The sequence below is a fragment of the Ictalurus punctatus genome, chromosome 9, assembly GCF_001660625.3.
Source record: "Ictalurus punctatus breed USDA103 chromosome 9, Coco_2.0, whole genome shotgun sequence".
Taxonomy (NCBI): domain Eukaryota; kingdom Metazoa; phylum Chordata; class Actinopteri; order Siluriformes; family Ictaluridae; genus Ictalurus; species Ictalurus punctatus.
The window spans coordinates 20,986,052-21,008,203 of record NC_030424.2 but is presented as its reverse complement, the minus strand read 5'-3'; the positions used below and the strand labels follow the sequence as shown (position 1 = coordinate 21,008,203).

Below are 22,152 nucleotides of genomic sequence, written 5' to 3'. Positions count from 1 at the left end.
TATGCTTAATAAAATGCAATGCTTGTCTGTACAGGCTAAATAAATAAAAAATCATCATTTCTGATGTAGCTCATGCTATTGATACACATGATAAATCACGGTAATTGTTCATTCTTAATTAGAGTGAGTTACCACATTTATTTAGTATATTTCCATTTAATCTTGCATCCCTTTCTGAGATGCTGTTGAAAATCTCCCATTTTATGCATGTATATATATATATATATATATATATATATATATATATATATATATATATATATATATATATATATATATATATATAAAGCCAAATTAATCAATACAATATCATTCATAAAGTGAATACACAGATTTCATGCATAAAAATCATTTATTTTATTGTGAACATATATGAACGTATGTCCAGAACAATCATTTTAATTTGCATTTAGCTGTATCAAGACTCTTAGAAACTTTGGATTCAATAAATTTAAAAAATAAAAAAAATGGGAGAGTGGGGGACACTTCAGGGGAATTTTTTTTGCATGAGATTCCACATTTCTTAGTTCTTGCCAGTTCTTTCATTTGTCGGCATTGTTACATCTAAAGCAGAGCTCTCATTTACGGGACATTCCAATCACACTGGTGTGTGAGTGCACTCCTTCAAGGGCTGCTCCACTGTCAGGCTCCACGGCACACCCGGAAGTCAAACTCCTTGTGCTCTTAAGTGCCACCTTTCTAGTGTCTCCACTTGAGTCCTATCACCTTGTGACAACCTGTCAAGAGCTCAGCCACAGGCCATAATGTAACAAAGACGATGGGTGCCAGAATGCAGCCTGCCTGGCCATACATGAGGAAAGTTCGACTCTAAACTTTTGACAAGTATGAAAGATTATCAAGTCTTTTGGCCATATAGATTCATAGAGCCCATAGATTCATATAGACGTCAATGCCAGGCGTTTGTCTCTGAATACTCAATGTCATCTCAGTCAGCTCATCCATGAAAGAATGTTTTATTCATGTTACTTCTTGTTATATCTTTAACATCAAAATTACCCGGTATCTCATGTCACCATTTAAGATGAATAAATATTTGTTTTCATTTCCTTTAATCAATCAAGGCCCAGTTTTCCAAATGTTTGTTTTAACAATGATTTTTGTACTGCGATGCTTTGGGGGAAAAATATTTACAATTCATAATTGGTCTAAAAAAAAAGTGAAATTACTTGATCATGGTTCAGGAAGCAGCCATATTTTCAGAAGACTGGATATATAGAAGAGAAAAGATATTTTAAAGATGTTATTATTATCAACATCATCAACATCATCATCACATCTTTGCAGATATAAACCATTTCTTTAAGTCTATCTTAAGTAAATATGTGAAAAGAAAAGATAAAACACATCCCATGGCTGGCTATCAGGACAATTTTAGACTGCAATTAAAGTGTGAGCCTGATTAAAAATGATCTATAGTCTAGCACTAACCCTGATCTGTAATCTGAAAACCAGAAACACGAATAATATTACACTGAATATCCACCATTTTGTTTCATTCTAGCTAAACTATTTGAAGAATAGCTTTCCTCCTTCCAAGTTCATCCTCAGCCTCAGCTAATGAGATATCAGATGCATGTGTTTAACACTGAAGTATTACACTTCTTTACGGCTCTCAATAATTAATGATCTGGCTTTTTTTCAGAGTGAATATTTACATGTAAAATAGTCCTTGAAGCTGTCTGTAAGCTAGCGGGAGGGAAAGTGTATTTATAATGTTAAACTCTCACACATTCTCGGAGGCCAGATTTTGCCTTCAACCATTTCACACACCAACCACAAGCGTGTTTCTTCCATTGCATCATTATCTTACATCCTATCATAAGATCAACAAGATCAAGCCAGTTATAGCTCATATATCTGCATCGAAGTAAATATTCCAAATGAAAATAGTGGATATAGTGATTTATTTTCAGTTTGTTTAAAAAAAAAAGCGAATCTTTGGGTGGAAAAAAAAAGTCTGCAAAGAATTCAAAATTTCCAATTTCTTCAAGAGTACATTTTAGGTCACCGTGTGAGATATCAGAGAGAAAACTATTAATGAAGAAATAAAAAGCATTCATAAAGGGTGCATGATCCTGAACATTGTACTTAGTCTTGTATACGTAATGATATAAGAACATAACATAACATAACATAATAATCAGTTTTAAACCCTGATGTTTATATGTAGACATCTTCATCGATAATGAGACCGATTTGAACAATTACAACACATTGCCAGTCAACTGGTACACAGATTATGTATTTTCCTTAACCGCTTTATGTGCAATGCCTTTAATGATATTAAAATACATTTCAGTCATCAGTGATATTCACAAACTGAGGTGAGACTCTGAGTCTATGTAAGTCTGGTGCAATGCTCCTGTGTGCAAAATATTGTGGTGTGCAGTATATGTAGTAAGGAGTCTGAGCATGTTGTTATCAGAGGCTGTGTGAGTGTCCCTGTGGCAGTCATCTCGTTGCTGTCTCCTGTGTGGATAAGTGCCTGGCTGCACAGGGAACCCTTTTCTTTGATATTTCACTCCTCATTTGAATCAGTAGACCCTTTATTGTGCCTTTATTTGACAATGTACGGTAATTACCTGGATACCTTGCTTGATCATGAGAATACTTCCAGAACCGAGGGGGAAATGCTGAGACAGGAAGAAACATGGAAAACAAAACACAGACAAACATAGCAACAGCATTTGTTTGGATAAATTTCAAATGAGCGTGTGGGACTCGAGCCTTTATTTTGATCTGTATGAAACAAAAGACAATCACATGTTGTTTAGATGTTAAAATGTGGTTAGAAATCTTGCACTAAGGGCTGTTTGTTTAATAAATAGGGAGGTCAGGAAACATAATGGTAGATAATGGGAGTCAGCTTCTCATATGGACTGACAAGCCCTGGACATTACAAATGAAATGTATATCCATTCCTTAATCCAAAAAGTGAGGGCATGTAATAATCTTTGTAAAATTAATATAGAATTATGATAAGGTAAATTGTAGCTTGCGTGTTTCTTGATAACTTTCTTTTTCTCCTGAATTTTGTGTTAACTGCTAATAATAGGCTTATGCAAATACTATGCAAATTCATTAAACACTATTTCCAAGATCCCAAGTTTTATTATTTTTTTTACTTCTTTCTTTCTTTCATTCATTTTCCTTCCTTCCTTCTTTATGTCTTTCTTTCTTTCTTTCTTTCTTTTCTTTCCTCTACAATTGCCAATACCAATAAAAAAAAAATGTTAAAAAAAAACGAATTGGCCGTTTTAAAAAGGGAGAAAGTTAGTCGAACTTGTAATTAATTTCAGTCACTCTACTGTGTGATTTGTTTCTGTCCTTTTGACTAATGTTTTATAGGGTGGGGGGGAAACATACCAGGAAAACATTTTTGAATTTTTTTTTTTAGACGTTTACATGTTTATTCTGCAAAGATACATGTTTATTTCAGTCAGGAATGTACAGACATACATACAACTCAGTATATTCGATATATACTGCAGGCATTTTAGTACTGAATGTACAATGGACATAAACTACCATAGAGTACATTTTGTAATTGTGAGTTAATTTGGAATTAACACACAGTTAGCTCATGTTTCATGTTTTCCTGAGGGTTAGATACACACACACACACACACACACACACACACACACACACACACTATATGCTTTATTTCAGCTAAAGATTGCACACACTGGAGTCCCACACACGCACGCACACACACACACACACACACACACACACTGCCTAACAGAGGAGATGGTATTGCACAGAGCTGCCTGTGCGGATCCTCACGTGCACGCACTGAAAATGATGGTTATTACGGCTCGTGTTTCGAAAAGAAAAATCTAATTTCAATAGTGTCCATTTCCAGTGTAAGAGGAGAGCGCAGTTAACAGAGCGCACTGAGCCACTGATGAAAAGGCTTTAAATCCACACGGGATCAGTGTTTTGCTCTGATCAGCGGGGGAGGAACACTTTACCGCGCCGGATTTCTGACGCAAAAATCCGCATTAAGGTCACCGATGCGCTGCTCAGCTCCAATGTGGGCTAGATAAGGAGCAAGGTGCTGTGTAATAAAGGCAGACTGATATTACAGCTTTAAACACCGTTAGCTCAGTAAATGCTGGGCGACAGAAAGGGTCACCGCTGTGATGTGCTCTCTATCTCGACCCCGCTCACACACTCCGGCCAATTACACGCAGTAAAGAGGGAATGCGCTCCGAGAAAATGCCTGATAATGGTCCATCCAGCCCAATAAGGATTTTTATTGCCACTTGTTTCCACAAATCAGCGAATATTTATTTACAGATGGTTCAGCTATAACAAAAACTTATTATAGGGCACAGAATCAAAATCACTCATTTCGTAAAATCACAAAAGGAACATATTTTCAAAGCAAACCCCGACTGTGTGAGATTTTCGCCAATTTGACTAAAGTTCGTTTGCTTGCCATTTTTTTCTGAACCCTAAGGACCAAATAAATTTAATCCATTAAACGGTTTAAAGCGCTTTAGAGGAATTCACTAAGCGTAGCCTAATTTAAATCAATTTTTCCTTCTCGCCGTGAGAATTTTGTTCATTTTGATTAGGAAATAAATATTACAAACCTGAGGAAGATTTAGCAATGTTTTTACTTTGGAAGGAAATAGCGTAAACAATGTACATAATAATAATAATAATAATAAGAAGAAGAAGAAGAAGAAGAAGAAGAAGAAGAATGCGGTTTTTCAGTAATAATAATAATAATAATAATAATAATAATAATAATAATGATAATAATAATAATAATAATAATAAACGCACTTTAGTGCGCACTTTGGTGTAAAAGACTGATTTACTTTTGAAGTACCTAAAAAAAATACAGAACACTGTTAAATTCTGTTTGCTTCAAAATAATACAATCGTGCTGTGTTAAACTCCGTATTTCTTATTTCTGCAAAAGAGAAATATAAGGTTTCATGCAAAAGTTTGATTATTCACTTCGTTTTACTGCAGAACCCCGCAATCTTTGCCTCGCAGTAGTTATTGTATATTTTTGTTGCACGAAATAACAAACGAAAAAAGCATTTTTCGCCCGACATATAATAATAATTTTAGGAACTCTTCATGGTAATCATTTATATAGGCCTATATATTATTGCAATATCCCTTGGACAATGAAAAACAATCCATTTTTATTTTGCTTTTATTTTCATTATTTTATTATTAATTGTAATATTTTATTTTGTATTATTTTTTATCGTGTTTGTCGGACTGGAACGCATTATGAAGAATTTGAGTAAACTCTGATTTTAAGCGTCTGCAAATAAAACAGTGGGTGAATGGAGGCCGCTGAGACCCGCCAGATGGCGCTAACGAGCTGCATATTTTAAACAGCAGGCCAGGCAAAAGATACAAAAAGATCTTTAACATTTCCATGGGAATGCCTAGGTTACAGTTTGCGCCCCCACCCTAACACACACGCACACACACACGCACACACACGCCACACACACACACACATACAGAACACATACACACACACACACACACACACACACACACACACACTTTACCAATCCATGCACTACGGGCGAAAGGAAAATACTCCATTCAGGCTGAAGAATTTACAGTTAGCCGCGAAACTTTTACAAGTATTTGAGTTGCACAGTCTACTGTGCAGAGAATCGAGCAACATTTCACATGAGGTCAGAGAAAGTTCAACCTGATGAGGTAATTTAGATTACTGCATGATATAAACTTAAACACTAAATAAAAAGAAACTTAATAAAATTTTGAACTTTGTTGATATACTTTATATAAATATATGTTTTGACATCACCCTAGTGATGACATCACTGGGTTTATATATGTGTGTGCGTGTGTGTATGTATATATATATATATATATATATATATATATATATATATATATATATATATATATATATATATATATATATGAGATCTCTTTGTATTATCCTCATATTTAAAAAAAAAAACACTACAGATTAGCAGATAAAAATAAATAAATAAATACATAGAAGGTTATTATAGTGTAGTGTATTAATTGGTGTTAAAAGTAATTCCATAATTTTATATCTATAATATTCGAAGTTAATCTTTATTACATTTAACACACTCTTTGCATGTTAACACAACCCAACACATTGATTGGCCTATATTTATGCGCAAAAGTTCATATAATAGTTTAAAAATCGAAATACCTGAGAGTGAAGTTGGGACTTTGAGGCTTATTGAGAAGTACAGTTTGTTTGTTACAATAGGGAACACATGCAGGATATGAGCGGTTCCGTAGGCTCGTGATTGTCTCACTGTTTTACTTGAAATGGATCCCATGCCCCCTAATGAATCCAAACGCAGCTGGCCATGTCCCACACGGACACCGATAGCTTTAACCCTAAACTGACCTCAATTTGACACCACGAGATGAACATTTACCGCCCGTTAATGTCCTCTTCTGCAGGCGTACATTCTCCATGATTTCCCGTCAAACTGCGCATGTTTGTTTTAGCTCTCTCAAGTGGTTTACTCTACTGTATCCCAAAAACAGTCTGAAGAACAATTTCGAGCTAATCTCCAAAACAAAAAAATGTTAAGACGTGATTCAATCTTAAAAGCTCACGTTGCAACAGCATGGCAATTACTGTAATTAAGAGGCTATATTTATCTACGCCTATAAGGAAAACTCATCACTATTATACTTGATTTTCCAGAAACTGTTTAGATATTGTAGATATTGGAAATATTATTATTAATATGACCCAGTTGGGGTTTTTTTCTATTACGTTAAAATTGCATATAGCCTATAGTTTCATTTTAATTATAGCCTAGGAATAGGAGAAGTTATAAACAAACTGTTAATAGCTTCATATAATTGCTACTTTATTTTATACACCATGCCTATTTAAAGAAAATATTGTGTGCAGTCTGTAAACGCTTGAAAAGAATTTAAGTAACAGTTCCATCTATTACACGATCGACTCAAATCAGCAATCAAGCCCCCAAAAAATGTTCTGCACGCTCACATGCCATCTAAGTAGGATTTAAATTGTTTAGCAAACAAACAGCGGTGTGACTGGACTCGCCTCACCTGGCATCTAACGCGCCGATCGCATTTTCACACCGTAATCTCACGCTTTCCTCCTACTGTACGCTAGCATAAGCGAAGAGAAGGGATATGCACTCACCAAAAATTTTCTCCGGGAAAAGCCCGACAGGCGTGTGTAAGAGAGTGAGGAGAGAGTGGGAGTCGGCATGCTGCCCGCTGTGTGCGTTGCAGTGCTCTGATCGCGGTGTGGAGGGAGAGAGCTGGCCGCTGGAGTTCCCCCTTTCTATCGCATGAGATCCGCACAGCCGACCGGCTTCCACTTTTCTCCTTGCGCTTCTCTCATCTTTATCTCACAGACATTTTTTTTTTGTTTTGTTTTGTCGAGAACATTCTGAAAACTTATCTCACTGGCAGTCCCACAGCAAATGAAAACCACACAACTGACGCGTCTTTTAGGGCATTTTATTGACCGTTGTTAACTGAATTCATCCTACATCCTACACTCCTAGGTGAGCGGGTCTCTCTATAAGCGGTGAAATTGTTAATTCAGAAACAAAACAGGTCACGGAGCTTTAAATGTAGCCGCTTAGATGCAAAAAGCCCCTATCAATAAGGCGATGATGTCACGCGCGCGGCGGTGTGTAGGCTATTGTCACTGATGTGGCTAAATATTAAAAAGGGATGGATGACCTCTTTGGGTTTTGAGCTCAAAAAAGCGCTTGGCATTAGGGAAAAGGGCCAGCAGTATTGCAATCGATGGCCCAGTCATTGCTCCTCCTCTAAACTTTCAAGCTTGCCTCGTGATTGATGATCTTTGGGGCGCTTTGATAATTGACTACTCCGAGGTAAGGCACAGATTTCTATCTTGAGATGTGATTGGACGAAAGACACATTTAAACACTTTCCCTATAAAAACATTTTTTTCCTGCTTGGGAAAGTTCATTTTCCTCAAAAAGGGGTGCTCGGTATGTCCTAACAAACAAATACCTCATACTTAGGAGAACTGGAACTGGATATTAGGCATTACAACAAAGTCATTTACATTGACTCGGAAACAGAAGTTATTTTGGAAGAAACCTGGAGGATACACTCGGATAAGTGGACAGTGTTTGCGCTGGATTTGTAAGTTATGTTTCCCATTATTTTCTTCACTGAGCCTTGAATTGCTAGATAGATTAACAGTGAGGATAAACTGCGAAAAACGGCGTTTTTTTTAAATTATTAAAATATCTATAAATACATTAAAATAAAACAATACTTTGTCTTCAAATCACTTTGGCCTATAATGCTAATCTTCTAATTAGACATATCTATTATGTTGTCTAACCACATGCCAAAGAAGTGTGGACTTCGTCTAAAATGTAATGCAGATTAACGCGCAAAACGAGTTTGAGTGCTTTTTTCTCTCTCTTTCTTTTCTTCCCAGATACTTCAGTCCTCTGTGTGACTGTGTGTGTGTGTGTGTGTGCTGTTGTTGTTTGGCTCCCCCCGTGCGGAGTTGAAGCCGTCCTCTCGTGCGCGCGCTGCGTATCGCAGGGTTTGGTCTGTTCTCTGTGTGCGCCGCGGGACTGGCTGTGGCCGCGCTACTTCCGGGTTCCGTCATTCCACTGTGCGCCGCTCAGCGCTGTGAACTCACTCTGTTCTATAAGCGCGCCAGCAGCCAACCTGCCAACACTCGCTGACACTCACTCATCTCAGACCGCGCCATAGACGAATACCTGCCGGGGAAAGGAGAGATCTGCAATGGCAATCTTTTAATTTTGTCGCTGTTTTCCGTCTTCCTTTTTTTTCCACAGCACTCATAAAACAAGAAAACGAAGCGGAGGCGTGGAGGAGACGCGGAGTTGCTGGATGAAAACGGACTAAAAAGATTTCGTCCTCTCTTGAACATCATCACCGACCATCATTCATTCATTACCTTGACAACCTCTGGCTTTGATTGACAGCCGGAGTGGCAAAAAGCCATGAGACACGACAGTTTAGTTACATGCAGGTTGTTGATGGGCCGATTGTAACCTTCAGTTTGCTTCTTGACATTTTTTCTACTTTTTTGGGGGCAAGGAGGAAAACAAGAAAAATTGCCAAACTCTTCCCGATGCCTGTGCTCGGTCTGAACTGTATTGGAGAATAGGCGAATTCACGAAGTTGGTTGAAAAAAGGGAATCTTACCACTAAATCACGTCCTTACAGGACTGGGATATTAAATATACGACACGTCCCGGAGTTTATTGGAGCGCAGCCTGATGGCGCAGAGGGTAGGTTTTAAATCTCTAACACTTACCTATACACATCCACTATAGGAAGGGCCGCGTGTACCGCTCTCTTCGCCACTCTGATGGTTAATTTACAAACTGCTGCTCTATAAGGATTTTTTATTTTTTTATTTGACATTTTCCCCGAATCTCTACTACTCGCCCGGTGTGACAGCCCCGCAGTGTAGCGGCGGACTCGCGAGCTTTCTGCAGCAGTTGTGAAGACAGCTTTAACTCAAAGCTCCTACCATAAGTAACTCGACGGAACACTGAACTTTAGCATGTTTCTGGTAATCCACAAATAATTGTTATTAGTAGTTTACACTCTCGCGCTAGAAAACACTTTTCCAACTACACTCAGCACTGCAAGCAGATCTTCTTTTTTTAATTTCTTCCTTTACAGCCGTTCTTTCACTTTGCTCTTGTATTTTCACATGTTAGTTTTCTTCTCTTGAGGAGTGCATTTGCATATTCTTTTACATGACTTTCTTATGTTTTGATTCTAGTACGATGAGTTGGCCCATTACGGCGGTATGGACGGGGTCGGAGTTCCGGCGTCTATGTACGGGGACCCGCACGCGCCTCGGCCGCTGACCCAAGTGCACCATCTGAACCACGGGCCGCCGCTGCACGCGAGCCAGCACTACGGCGCACATGCCCCGCATCCCAACGTAATGCCCACCAGTATGGGCTCAGCTGTCAACGACGTTTTAAAGCGGGATAAAGATCAAATTTATGGGTGAGTGAAATATTATTAGCACGCATTAGATGGTGCTTATTTAGCTGCTGCTTTTCTCTGCTTCTGATGAAACAAGAGTTAGTAAAGTTTTTTTTTTGTTGTTGTTCAAATTTGCTGAACACCGGGACTGATCATCTCGATCATCTCATTTTACTATCGCTCTACATTCAGTTTAAGACAACTTGACTGTGAATTACATTAAATATTAATGGCCCGTTTCGGGTGTGTAGCCTATTGTTTTGTTTAAATATTAACTAATGAAAAATAAAATAATGACAATAATAATAATAATAATAATAATAATAATAATAATAATAACTACTGGTTTAAAAACAACAACAACAACAACAACAACAACAAGATTACCTAAATGACAGTTCGATATTTTATATTGAAATGATTGGGGGTTTCTGTACTTGAAAAATTCACTCTGGCTAAAAACAAAGTTACAAAACTCGAGCATTATATCGTGGATTATAGCCGAACAAAACACTCGGCAGTACAGATGTAAACAAACAAGCGCATTGGTTAAGAACACATGAACTTGTGTCTGTTTGTATCTTTGCACAATCCTGACATGAGTTTGTAGGCTCACCAGCGCGCTTCACAGCAAACGCTAAAGGCCGAATAATAGCTACAAGTACGCGTTTAAGCTCCAGTGTAAACAGCCAGGAAAGCACGGGGGAAATTTTATCACAGCCGGTTGCGGGCAGTTACTTTGAGGGATTCTGTTTAGACTTGTATTTACGCTCGTTTTCCCCTCTTGGCAGTCACCCGCTTTTCCCTCTGCTCGCGCTGGTGTTTGAGAAGTGCGAGCTGGCGACGTGCACGCCCAGAGAGCCCGGGGTGGCGGGAGGCGACGTCTGCTCCTCCGACTCCTTCAACGAGGACATCGCCGTCTTCGCCAAACAGGTCTCTCCGCAACACCAGTCTCTCACTGGTTTCTGTACTTTATCTCACCTGTCATTGAGTTTCAAACTACTGAAAAAAAAAAACTATTCCTAGATTAAAAGTAACATTTTATAGCACTACATTAATTATAGCGCAAGTTTAGAATCATATGCAAATTATATATTTTTTCATTATACTGCATGATTTTTTTTTCTAATGCACTGGTGAAATAGTTTTAGAATTAAATATTGCATGTTATGTTATTATTATCATGTGTGCCATATAATTAATAGCGGACAATTGCCAAAGTGATTTTTTTTTAAACAACTAGGGTTTTTAATAAATATCTAAATGAAAAAAATTAACGCTGGCGTGGAATTAATTGTGATTTTAATTGTTTTTAGGTTCGCGCGGAAAAACCTTTATTTTCTTCAAATCCAGAGCTCGACAATTTGGTAAGCTCGTCTCGTGAACTGTTATTGTTTTCTAGTTAGCCATTTGTTTGCTGATGTGCTATAGAGTCCCATAGCTATTTATGTGCAGGTTAGCAAAGTAAATACGAGGGGATTTTGATTCAAAAGCACAACCCTGATGCTGGACAGCTTTCTTTGAAGTGAATAAGAGGGAAGCTCCAAGAGGTCTCGAGTGGCAGAGCATTAGGCTACCACAGGAGGCCGTGAAGGAAATCACTGATTATGCGCTACGACTCCACACTGATTCTACCAAAAGCCTAATCACGATTATCTGAAGTGGAGTGTAATTTGCTGCTATAGACTGTTGCCCTCATATCAAGCACGCAGTCGTTTAACAGTGCACACGATTATATCACACTATACACATGCATTCAGGATGATTATTTTATTATTTCCATTAGGATAGTATTTTGGATATTATTGTGTTAGTATAATTTTCGCACATTTACTAATATTGTAGTTATTGAAACGCTCGTGCATATTTAGAGTACAGAAAAAAAAACTAATATATTTTCCCTTTCACAGATGATACAGGCTATCCAAGTATTACGGTTTCACCTTTTGGAGTTAGAAAAGGTAATTTCTGCTTTATTTAATATATTTTCATGCTGGTTTATGATTTGTACGTTTAATTTAACGTAATTAGAATTATCAGACAATTTGGTGCTTTTTTGTTTGAAGGAAAAAAAATGGTAGTGTCCATGCTGAAAAGGCGCAATGCTCTGTATTATTTGATTTCTAACTTTTTGACATTTTATTATCTATTAATAATAATGCATGGCGGCAGTTCAGATTCATATTCAAGTCCACAGCCGACAGGACAGGACGAGTCTATATGTGCATGTTATTTATAATAATAATAATAATTATTATTATTATTATTATTATTATTATTATTATTATTATTATTATTATTATTATTATTATCTTAACTTGTTGCTCTGGTCCCCATGAGAATAATAAGCGCCGCAACAATTTCACTATTGTTTCCTTGCCTTGGCGCGTTCATGCCCCTTAACTGGAGGTTATTTTTATCCTGGCTGTTAAGTTCTCCCATTATGAAGGGGGGGGAAAAACACAACATAAAAACCCCCTTAATATATATATATATATATATATATATATATATATATATATATTCCTGTCTGCTTTAGGTGCATGAGCTCTGCGACAATTTTTGCCATCGGTACATCAGTTGCTTGAAAGGAAAAATGCCAATAGATTTGGTCATCGATGAGCGGGACGGCAGCTCGAAATCGGACCACGAGGAACTTTCTGGATCTTCCACCAATTTAGCCGATCATGTAAGTAAAATTGTTTTTTATTTGCCCTCCTATATGTTACTGTATGAGGATAATGCGCTGGAGTGCCCTTCACTGCCCTGTACCTATAAAACGGTGCTGTTTGAGACCAACAGGCTGTTCGAAAATGCCTTGAACTAATTTGGAGCCAAGTTGTTATTGTCTGACGCGGTGGCTGAACTTTCATTCACCTTTTTCCTGTGATTAATAGGACGGTCAGAGCAGATTTTTTAAAGCTAGAATTGACGCTGGAGTGTGTGTTGAAGTAGTGCACGTTTGCAGTATATATGCGGTGCTGTATATATATATATATTTTATATACATATATATATATATATGGAAGGAAGTTTGTTTGGGCCTACTTGAAAATGCTGATGGCCAAAGGAAAGCACAGGCTGTGCTGTGCCTGGTATTTGCTAATAGTTGTCCAGAAATACAATTTAGAACTATGGTTGATATTAGCACTGATATTCCTTGTGAATATACTAAAGTGCAAGTTAGATACTTTTTTTTAAAGAGCAGCGAATCTGGTTTGCATATAGAAAAAAAAATTGCAGTTGAACGACGCGCGTGCTTGCTCGAATTATTGTATGATAGGCTACTAGAAAAAAAAAGTTAAGAAATTTTGTGTGTGTGTGTGTGTGTGTTCCCATGGCCACACTGACCATCAGGTTCATAATGTTTGATCTGCTTCATGGTTTTGGCAACGGTCTTGATGGTAATGTCTTTAATTGTTTTTTATTGATCGCCTTGTGGTTTCCTCTCACGCTCGCGCCCAGTTTACGGCCTTTAGGCTGCGCTATATCCTGACACCGTTTATGTGCACCTGAAGTGCAGTAGCTTTGAATTTGGAAATCGATGTCGTGGTTTAAGCGCGTTTATTTGGATGTAATAAACGCAGCGCGGTGAGAAATGGTCGTAGTGTTCGAATGCACGCGCCTTAATGCGTTTTATGCCTTCAGTACAATGAAGCAAAGTAAAGTTGCCGCATCGAGGGAATGCTTAATATGTATCAGCGGCACAGGCACAAGCCTATTAGGAGCTAAAGCAGATTGGGGTGTGCTGTAAAGTCACTGCACTGCATCTGTCGGGGTCTGGCGTCTTTTCTGTGAATATACACCGCTTTCCCGTGGTTGTCTGAGGTATTTTTTTTTTTTAATGGTGAGGTCGGTGGGTTCTAGGATGTGATTAAAAAAAGCACAATGTGTAAAACTTGATGGAGAAGAAGAAGTGCAGAAATAAGGCATGCTGCTGTTTATACTGAGGAGATTAGATAAACTAGACGCTTTAGCTTCGCGGCGGCAGATGGCTGATAGTCTCTCTCTCTCTCTCTCTCTCTCTCTCTCTCACACACACACACACACACAACACAGCCTGTGGCACTGGGCTACTTATTAGGGATATACTTTTGATAATTAGGAACATAGGTTTATAAGACAGATCACTCAGTCTGTGGTCATTTACACCGACCACCTCATTAGTTGTTTTAGTTCTGAGCGATTTATTTCTTTCCTTTGGCAGGACTGACATTTTACAACTGCTAAATTGACCGCTTGGTTCTATTAAACCTGAAGCTTTCATTGTGTTTGAAAGTTTTTTGTTTTTTGTTTTTGTGTTTTAATGCGTAGACAGTCATAATACTGACATTAAAATATAATTTAACTAGTATGCAACTTTGTTTATTCTTATATTACGTACTACAGGCTAATCCTATGTGCAATTGATATGCTATTAGCATGCTAATATAAACTATGATTAGCATGCATAATTTTAGATTAGGATATTATTCTCTATTATTCCCTAATTTCGTATATTTAAAAAAAAAGAAAAAGAAAAAAAATGCAATACGTTGGTATTTGTGTCAGTGCCATGTGTTATGTTTTATTCACTCAGTATACAGTAATAAAATGTCAGAGAATTAATAAGAATAGTGCTGTTGCCCATGTCTCTGCTTCTTTCCCCTGAATATGGGCCAACACATTTAGGAAATATTAAAACATTAAAAAAAAGAGAGAGAGAAACCTTAAGCAAAAGAACCTAGTTGCTTTTGATTTATTTATTTCATAAAAATGGTCTGTATTTTATTATTCATTCCTATTTCCTTCATATTTTTTTAAACTGGAGAGGGACAGGAAATTTTATAGTTAGATATGCTAATTTATTTAGGTAGAATCTCTCACGTCCATTTTTCTTTGCTTTGCTATGCATTTTTAATATATAGCCCAAGGCTACATCTCATTTGGCAAAAGCCGGTTGCTGGGGATGATGAGGCTCTTCACCATGAAGAAGACAGCCCGTTGTATTAGTCGTACGCTCTCCCGTCTACCTGACACAGGCACTAATAAGCACACTGTATTTCACACCCCAATGCTGCACTATTGTTCTGCTTAGTGGTTTGTAGTGTTGTTAAGTACAGATAAGGCCAATGTTAATTTCTTCAGCTTGCATCCTGTTACTGTCCGCTCTCCAAAACACCCTAAGCAACCTTCCTAGTGCCCTAACTTCTTCTCACAAGAAAATAGGAATGTAGTCGGTTTTATAAGCTACATGAAATGTGAATCCCTGTGAAAGGGGTAAGCAGTCTCCATTGGTAATCAGACTGCTGCTATTAGTCACCAGACTTTTGTGTTTTAATTAGTGCAATGTAATTTCACTCATCTGTATTCTACATCTAATTAATATGGATGAAATGCATTAATGCTTTCTAAGTATAATCTGTGCTAATTAATTTGTCTTTGCTTGTCTGCTACTAAGATTTTTAAAATATTATTATTATTATTATTATTATTATTATTATTATTATTATTATTATTATAGCAGTGTTCCCTCCCATTGGTCCTGAAATCATTTCATTACTAGTATGTAGTTGGAGATTGCTATATAGAAATGTTTTGGTGTGTGTTTTGCCACTTATTCACTCACGCTTGTAGTTCCCTCCGTGGTCATAGTATGTCTTAGCCCTGAAAACAACTGCGTTCACATTCCTTAACATCTACATTTCTCTCCTGGGTACTGGAGTGAATTATGTGTAGAGCAATAATATTTCAGCTCATCTCATGCAGTGAATTCCAATCAATTCATAAATCAATTAAAAGTGCCATGCCTCTCTTTTATGGAGGCTATTTACATGGTCCATGCTCTGTGATCGACTACTTCAGGCCTCTGTGTTTGCATACATATAGCCTACAGGGCTTCTAAAGCCAGTGAACCATGGATTTACTTAGTTCTGGGGGTCTTCTAAATTAAGCAGCACGCGCAGATGTACTCCGATAGGATTTCCCCTTTCAAGTAACGTGTTGCACGATAGCATTCACCACCCCTCACAATTGTTTTGTGATGGGATGATGTCTGGCTCTACATATCCTATTTGATTAGTGTTAGAGAGCTCAGGCCTGTTGGCAGGCCTCCCCTATGAGAAGAGAGGGCTGCGTTTAACTTGTTGCTGTGTAACCTAGAATGCTACAGTCTCTTGCTTTTCAAAGAGCTGTGTGTGCAGTATAAATAATTACTACAGGATTGCAAATGACTCACTAAAATGTTCAGATATTTTAAAATTCTTGCTTATTTTTGTGTAATCTAAAATTGTTACTGTTAAGGAGTGTGGCTTTTGGTCTGGCGTTTGCACGTTTAGCTTCAAATCACTGATCCTACAGGACCTGATCTGTTTGTAGTCGAGTTTGTCAATACCATACCTTGGAAAATGAACCATGCAAATAGTCACTTATGAACCATTAGCTGTCAATTATTTAATGCTTAATTCATACTTTATATTTATATTTGTCAGATAATTGATGGTCTTGTAAATACACCATGGTTGCCGTGAACCAGTTCTTTAACATCTTTCAAAGCACCTGTGTAATTATGTGTTAAATTCTTCAAAAGTATGCTAGGGGTTTTAAGCATAAGATGCATTTGGAAATGTCAGGGCCTGAGGATTTATGGTGTGATATGTTTCGTGTGTGTCAGCATGCTTGGTGATGTAGCTGCGATTCCTTCCAGCAATAGTATGCGTCATTTTTCATAGCACTCACCATTCTCCTCCTGTCCTGTCCCTACATGCATTTTTTTGTAAGTACATCAGGTTTCCTAGGAATCGGCACAAAATCTAGTGGAAGTTCTAAATGAATTTTTTTTTTTTAATTTTAAGGGATATTGAGAGAATATGGTGGGGAGCGCCTGCAGAGTGAGTTGATAGGCCGGGCAGGTGTGTGTCAGTGAGAAACAGCAGATAGCAACGGTATCAGACGTTCTCCTGTGGCCTGTGCCTCTACAAGCTTTCCCCCATATTGTCTCCTGCTTTTATATTAATTACAAGTTGCATTATCAGCCATGAGTCGGTAACCCTGGCAAATAGACAAGGCCGCCCCCAGAGACGTACCGTCCTTGTATCTTATTTTCCATCTACTCCTATTGTGCTGTACCTCTGTGTTTGCTGGCTGCTGCACTTCTCCTCCTGGTAACAGTGCTCTTTAACACAATTAGGGAAAAGCATGGAGTGAACCACGTTTGACTCCTAATTATCCCAAACTACAGGGAATAGTCACATGAGCAAAAATTTTTTTTCAGAAACCGGGAGGGGGGGTCTTCCATAGTGAGATTGACTAGGGCCGTTTGGGTGATGCTCTCGCTCTCTCTCTCACACTCTCTCTTCTTTTTTTTACAGCTTGTTTGAACTTTAATGGACTCTGGGGAGTCCTGACAACTGTTTTGTTGTGTTGCGAGGCCTGTATCTGTCGAGCAGCCCTCTGACTGTGGCACAGAGAGCTAGAGAGAGAGAGACCATTGCATTATTCATACCAGGGGGAAAAGACTGTTACTTTAGTTCCAGAGTTGAATGAAGAAAGTTAACACTGGCTGGTATGACTGTGATATTGGTTGTGTTTTTCAGGACACGCTTGGCGGAAATATGTCTGTCTTGTTTGTTTGGGTTAAAGACCATGTGCTGTCTCTGTATTGAAGACTGTTTGGTGCGTAGATGGCACAGTCATGCTACTTGTTGTCTTACTTAATTTAGTTATTTATAACAGGGCCAAGATTCTCTACTCTGTTTAACTCTAAATTATGAAAGCATCATGTTGCACAATTTAGCAAAGTATGCTTGTTGAACTGTGAAGCTAATTAGAAAATTTGAAATTTCAGTTGCTTAAACATATGTAATGCAACAGTTTGACGTTGTATGGTTTGGAGCGTATTTTTGAGGCCTGTCTTGCCAACAGTGCCTGTTTCACCACCAGGAAGTGGAACCCGGTCATTTTCTTTCCTTAAAACAACAAGGCCCAAGTACAAGTACATAAGTCTGGCTCAGCTGAACTACATTATACATAGTGATATTTTTTCGGTATTTACTGTCTCTCCTCTCCTTCCCTTTTTATGGCATTTGCTCTAGAGACATGATGGAAATGTTATGACCAAATCAATGACATTTTCGCTGCTATAATGTTGCTGAGAATGACTAAAAGTGTGACTTAGGATAAAGGCCATGTTTGTAGAAAGGTTTCTTTTAACAGTTGTATCAATTAAATAACCAGAATTAGATTCATATTTTATATATATATATATATATATTCTTTGACTATAAATACATGCTGCAATTGACTTTTTTTTAGCTAGTCTTTTGTAAAAGTCTGAACTCTCCCTAGTGAACAGGCTATGGTTGTGCCACAGGGCTGGCATGTAGTCATGCCTCGGATGCACAGGGCGATCTATAGTGCAGCTAGAACACAACGTGGGCAACTGCAGGTCAATAAACACCTTAGCTCATTTCTCTGTATGTGCTTCACATTTGTGCAGTCAGCTAGACACATGCTTGCTCACTCTCAGATTAAGAGTTCAACTCCGACTGTAATGAGCTTACACAACATGGCAGCTCTGTATCTCCAGACACTTTAAAGAAATGTTTGTATACTGAAGAGTATGTATTCTGTGGGGTTGTGTCTGCATGCGAAGGAGTGACACATGGGATAAAAAAGAGCAGAAGAGTGGGCTGAGGTTTGCGGGAAGCCTTGATGCAGGCCTGAGTTTGTTTGGCTTGGGTTCTTTTCAAGGCGGCTGCTCTGTGGCGCACAGAAACGAAGTCAGACTACCTCTCTGACTGTTTAGTTCATGCAGTGCAGGTGATATGTTGGCTGCAGATTAATGTGCATTTTTTTGTGCATTTGTATATAGTGTTGGTGTGTGCATGGGTGAGGTGACGTGGTCAGCAAGTCCCTCTCCGGTTTGAGTGGCAGAGGAAATTCCACCTCTGGTCTGCCTTCGTTTTTGCACAGATAAAGCTTTTCCTGTACAGTACAAATCCTGTTTCCCTGTGTCGAGCAGTCAGGCAAAGAGAACGACCAGGAAGGGTGAGGAGGAGAGGCCACTCAGAAATGACAAACTCGCCATTTTACTCGTTCCTCCACCTCTAACAGTGTGTGTGTGATTGTGTGTGTGTGCATCTTTGTCCATGAGCAGTCTTAAAGAGATTAGAGAGACACCGCCTCTCATATCTTATTTTCACTTCTGACAGTGCCAAAGATAAATGGCGCTTGTGATGTACATCGACTTTTTAGTCCTATATATTTCTCACTTGACACGGAAGTCTCAATTGGTTACGGTATAAACTAACTTGACATTTTTCCGCCACATGTGTTTAGACAGTTCTTTTGAGTTTGCTCAGGATACGACGATACATTAAATACAGTGCTGATGGACTCTTAGGCTGTAATTAAGCTGTTAGGCCTGTAGTGTTTGCAGCGAGTGCCTGCCAGGCTAGGATAGAAGTAAATACGAGCACGGAGCTGTCGATTTGGCATGTTTGTCTGAGCTCAGTGCTTGTCGAGAGCAAAGGAGAGCTAAAACAGGCAGACCAGAGATCCGCACAGCACTCCAGAGCCTCACTCATGTCCCTCTCACATTTCCAGTGTGTTCATGTGGTTTTTCTCTCTTTCTCCTGCTCCATTCATTCCTGTGCTCTGCTCCTGGTTTGCGGTTTGGATGGGGAACGTGGATGGATGGATCCCTTCTGTCGGACCCCAGAACCCAGCTTCCTGGAGAGACCACGATGACGCCACCTCCACACACTCGGCAGGCACGCCAGGGCCCTCCAGCGGAGGACATGCCTCACAGAGTGGAGACAACAGCAGCGAACAAGGTGAGCATACACATGGATATATATACAGTGTGCCGATAAACACATACAGTATACACTTATTGATATGCTATTTAATACCTAATTAAACACACACAATCATATGCATATGCTATATACACAAATACAAAGCTCTTTCATAGAATCACAGGGTTTTTTGTTTTTTTTTTAGATATTAATAAATAAATGAAAGGTGATTAATGGTTCAAAATTGTATGGAATAAGGCCAGTGTGTTTGATTTTCTAGTCATGAATTTTAGCATTTTAAATGCTAACATTCATTCTGCATTTGATTTACTTTCACGCCTTTAATAATTTATATTCATCATTACGGCATTTACTAGAAAATAAATTTTAACGCTCAGCATTTACACCCACTCACCCGCACAACAACAGTACACATCCACAGACTACGGCATGTTAGAAGCTTGAACCTGTAACTGTTCTGAAGCACAGAGTAACCCTTATGATTAATTGCATTTTTCTGCCAGCTCTTAGTAACGTGTAAAACATATTAACTCTGCTCAGCTCAGGAGCAATAACAGACAGGCTTGTGTTTTCATTAAGCACTGGACTGCCAGAGTCAGAGCAAGCATTCAGATGACTTTATGGCTACTCTTTTCTCCTGTCTTACACATTGCACTCAACCTAAACACCAGCACTAACTGGATATAAACAGCTCTCTCTTCTTCTGTTCTTCATCTTTAAATGTGTTGTAGGTACTCGTAGATTTGTTTGCCCTCATAACTCTTTCTAGAAACTTCTTTGTTGATGAACATCGAATAATTACCCCTTCGCTCCTCCTCTGCGTTGGCCAGCAAAGTGTGTGCCGTTTGCACAGAATTTCATCACATCCACATTAGATTTCACGTCTAATCGCAATCAGCATCTCACCAATAGGCAGTCTCAGGTATCGATGGAGCTCTCTACAGCATGGAGGCTTAAAGTTTACTGTCCATAGAGATGGCGGTTTTAAAATCTACCCCAAACCACAGTGCCACGTTCACTACAGCTCTTTGTGGTTCACTCGTGTCAAGAGCATTATCATCACTACTTAACCATCTTGTTCATCAGTGATGCAGCTTTTACATGTTAAACCCACAGTTCTAGAGGCAAAGCTAATATTCCCCTCTTATCTGCAGTTAAAATATAGTGCCTTACATGATCATATACAGTGCTCTCCACTAATATTGGCACCCTTGGGGAATATGAACATAGAAGGCTGTGAAAATTGTCTTTATTGTTTAACCTTTTGATAATTTGTTAAAAAATTCAAAAAATCTATTCTCTGCTCTCATGGATATCAAACAATTGCAAACACAACACAGGTTCATCAAAAAAAAAAAAAAAAAAACTTTGTTAAATATAGGTGTGCAACAATTATTGAAGTATTTCTCAATTAACAAGTATTGAAGATTATTTTGCTTCTATTTTCTCATTTTTGCTTGTATTTTCTCAATTGTAAGTTGCTTTAGATAAAAGCGTCTGCTAAATGAATAAATGTAAATGTAAGTATATTCCCAGTGATATTTTAAATTTGTTTTAGTACACCTGAGTGACTAGGAAAAGGAAATTGTTCAACCATGACTTCCTGTTTCACAGAGGTATAAATATGAGGTAACACGTAGACCAAATTCCCTTAGTCATTCATAACAATGAGTAAGACCAAGGCATATAGCTGTGATGTGTGGCAAAAGGTTGTTGAGCTTCACAAAATGAGAAGCGGCTATAAGAAAATAGCACAAGCGTTGAAAATGCCCATTTCCACCATCTGGACAATATTTAAGAAGTTCCAGTCAACTGGAAATGTTATGAATCAACGGGGAACTGGATGTGTCTATATTGTCTCAACACGCTGTGTAGAGGATGGTTCGAGTGGCCAATGGAGTCAGAATGTCTCCAAAACTACAATCCAATGTCACCTACATCACAAGTTGTTTGGAAGGGTTTCAAGAAAAAAGCCTCTACTCTCATCCAAAAACAACCTCAAGCGCCTTCAGTTTGCCAGACACTACTGGAACTTCAAATGGGATTGGGTCCTATGGTCAGATGAAACCAAAATAGAGCTTTTTGGCAATAAACACCAGAGGGGGTTATGGCCCTCACAGAGAGGTAGCCATATGGAAAAGCACCTCATGCCCACGGTTAAATATGGTGCTGGCTCTTTAATGTTTTGGGGCTGTTTTCTGCCAAAGGACCTGTACATTTTGTTAGGATGCATGGCATCATGGACTCTATCAAATATCAACAGATATTAAATGAAAACCTGACTGCCTCTGCCAGTAAGCTTAAAATGGGCCGTGG

General features: G+C 38.5%; 1 protein-coding gene and 1 long non-coding RNA gene across 8 annotated transcripts in view; one reads left to right on the top strand and one right to left on the bottom strand.

Annotated features, from left to right (window-relative positions):
* Nucleotides 1-333: 333 nt before the first annotated feature.
* Nucleotides 334-7,762, bottom strand: LOC108270123 (uncharacterized). The gene is made up of 2 exons (XR_001813623.3): nt 7,206-7,762; nt 334-2,654 (listed from the first exon to the last, which is right to left on the bottom strand). It is a non-coding gene; the product is annotated as an uncharacterized LOC108270123 (long non-coding RNA).
* A 177-nt stretch (nt 7,763-7,939) lies between these two features.
* The window catches only part of meis2a (Meis homeobox 2a), a 69,865-nt gene continuing 55,652 nt past the window's right edge, over nt 7,940-22,152 (top strand). For 3 of the 7 annotated variants that reach the window (XM_047157776.2, XM_017476478.3, XM_017476476.3), the window contains exons 1-8: nt 7,940-8,188; nt 8,493-9,321; nt 9,825-10,057; nt 10,828-10,969; nt 11,353-11,403; nt 11,947-11,997; nt 12,576-12,725; nt 19,737-19,851. In XM_047157776.2, the coding sequence (XP_047013732.1) occupies nt 9,310-9,321; nt 9,825-10,057; nt 10,828-10,969; nt 11,353-11,403; nt 11,947-11,997; nt 12,576-12,725; nt 19,737-19,851 (754 nt within the window). In that variant the 5' untranslated portion in view covers nt 7,940-8,188; nt 8,493-9,309. Of the gene's footprint in view, nt 8,189-8,492; nt 9,322-9,387; nt 9,609-9,824; nt 10,058-10,827; nt 10,970-11,352; nt 11,404-11,946; nt 11,998-12,575; nt 12,726-19,736; nt 19,852-22,152 lie in introns of those variants that run through there. The other 4 variants (XM_017476473.3, XM_017476472.3, XM_017476479.3 and 1 more) reach the window with 3 other exon arrangements.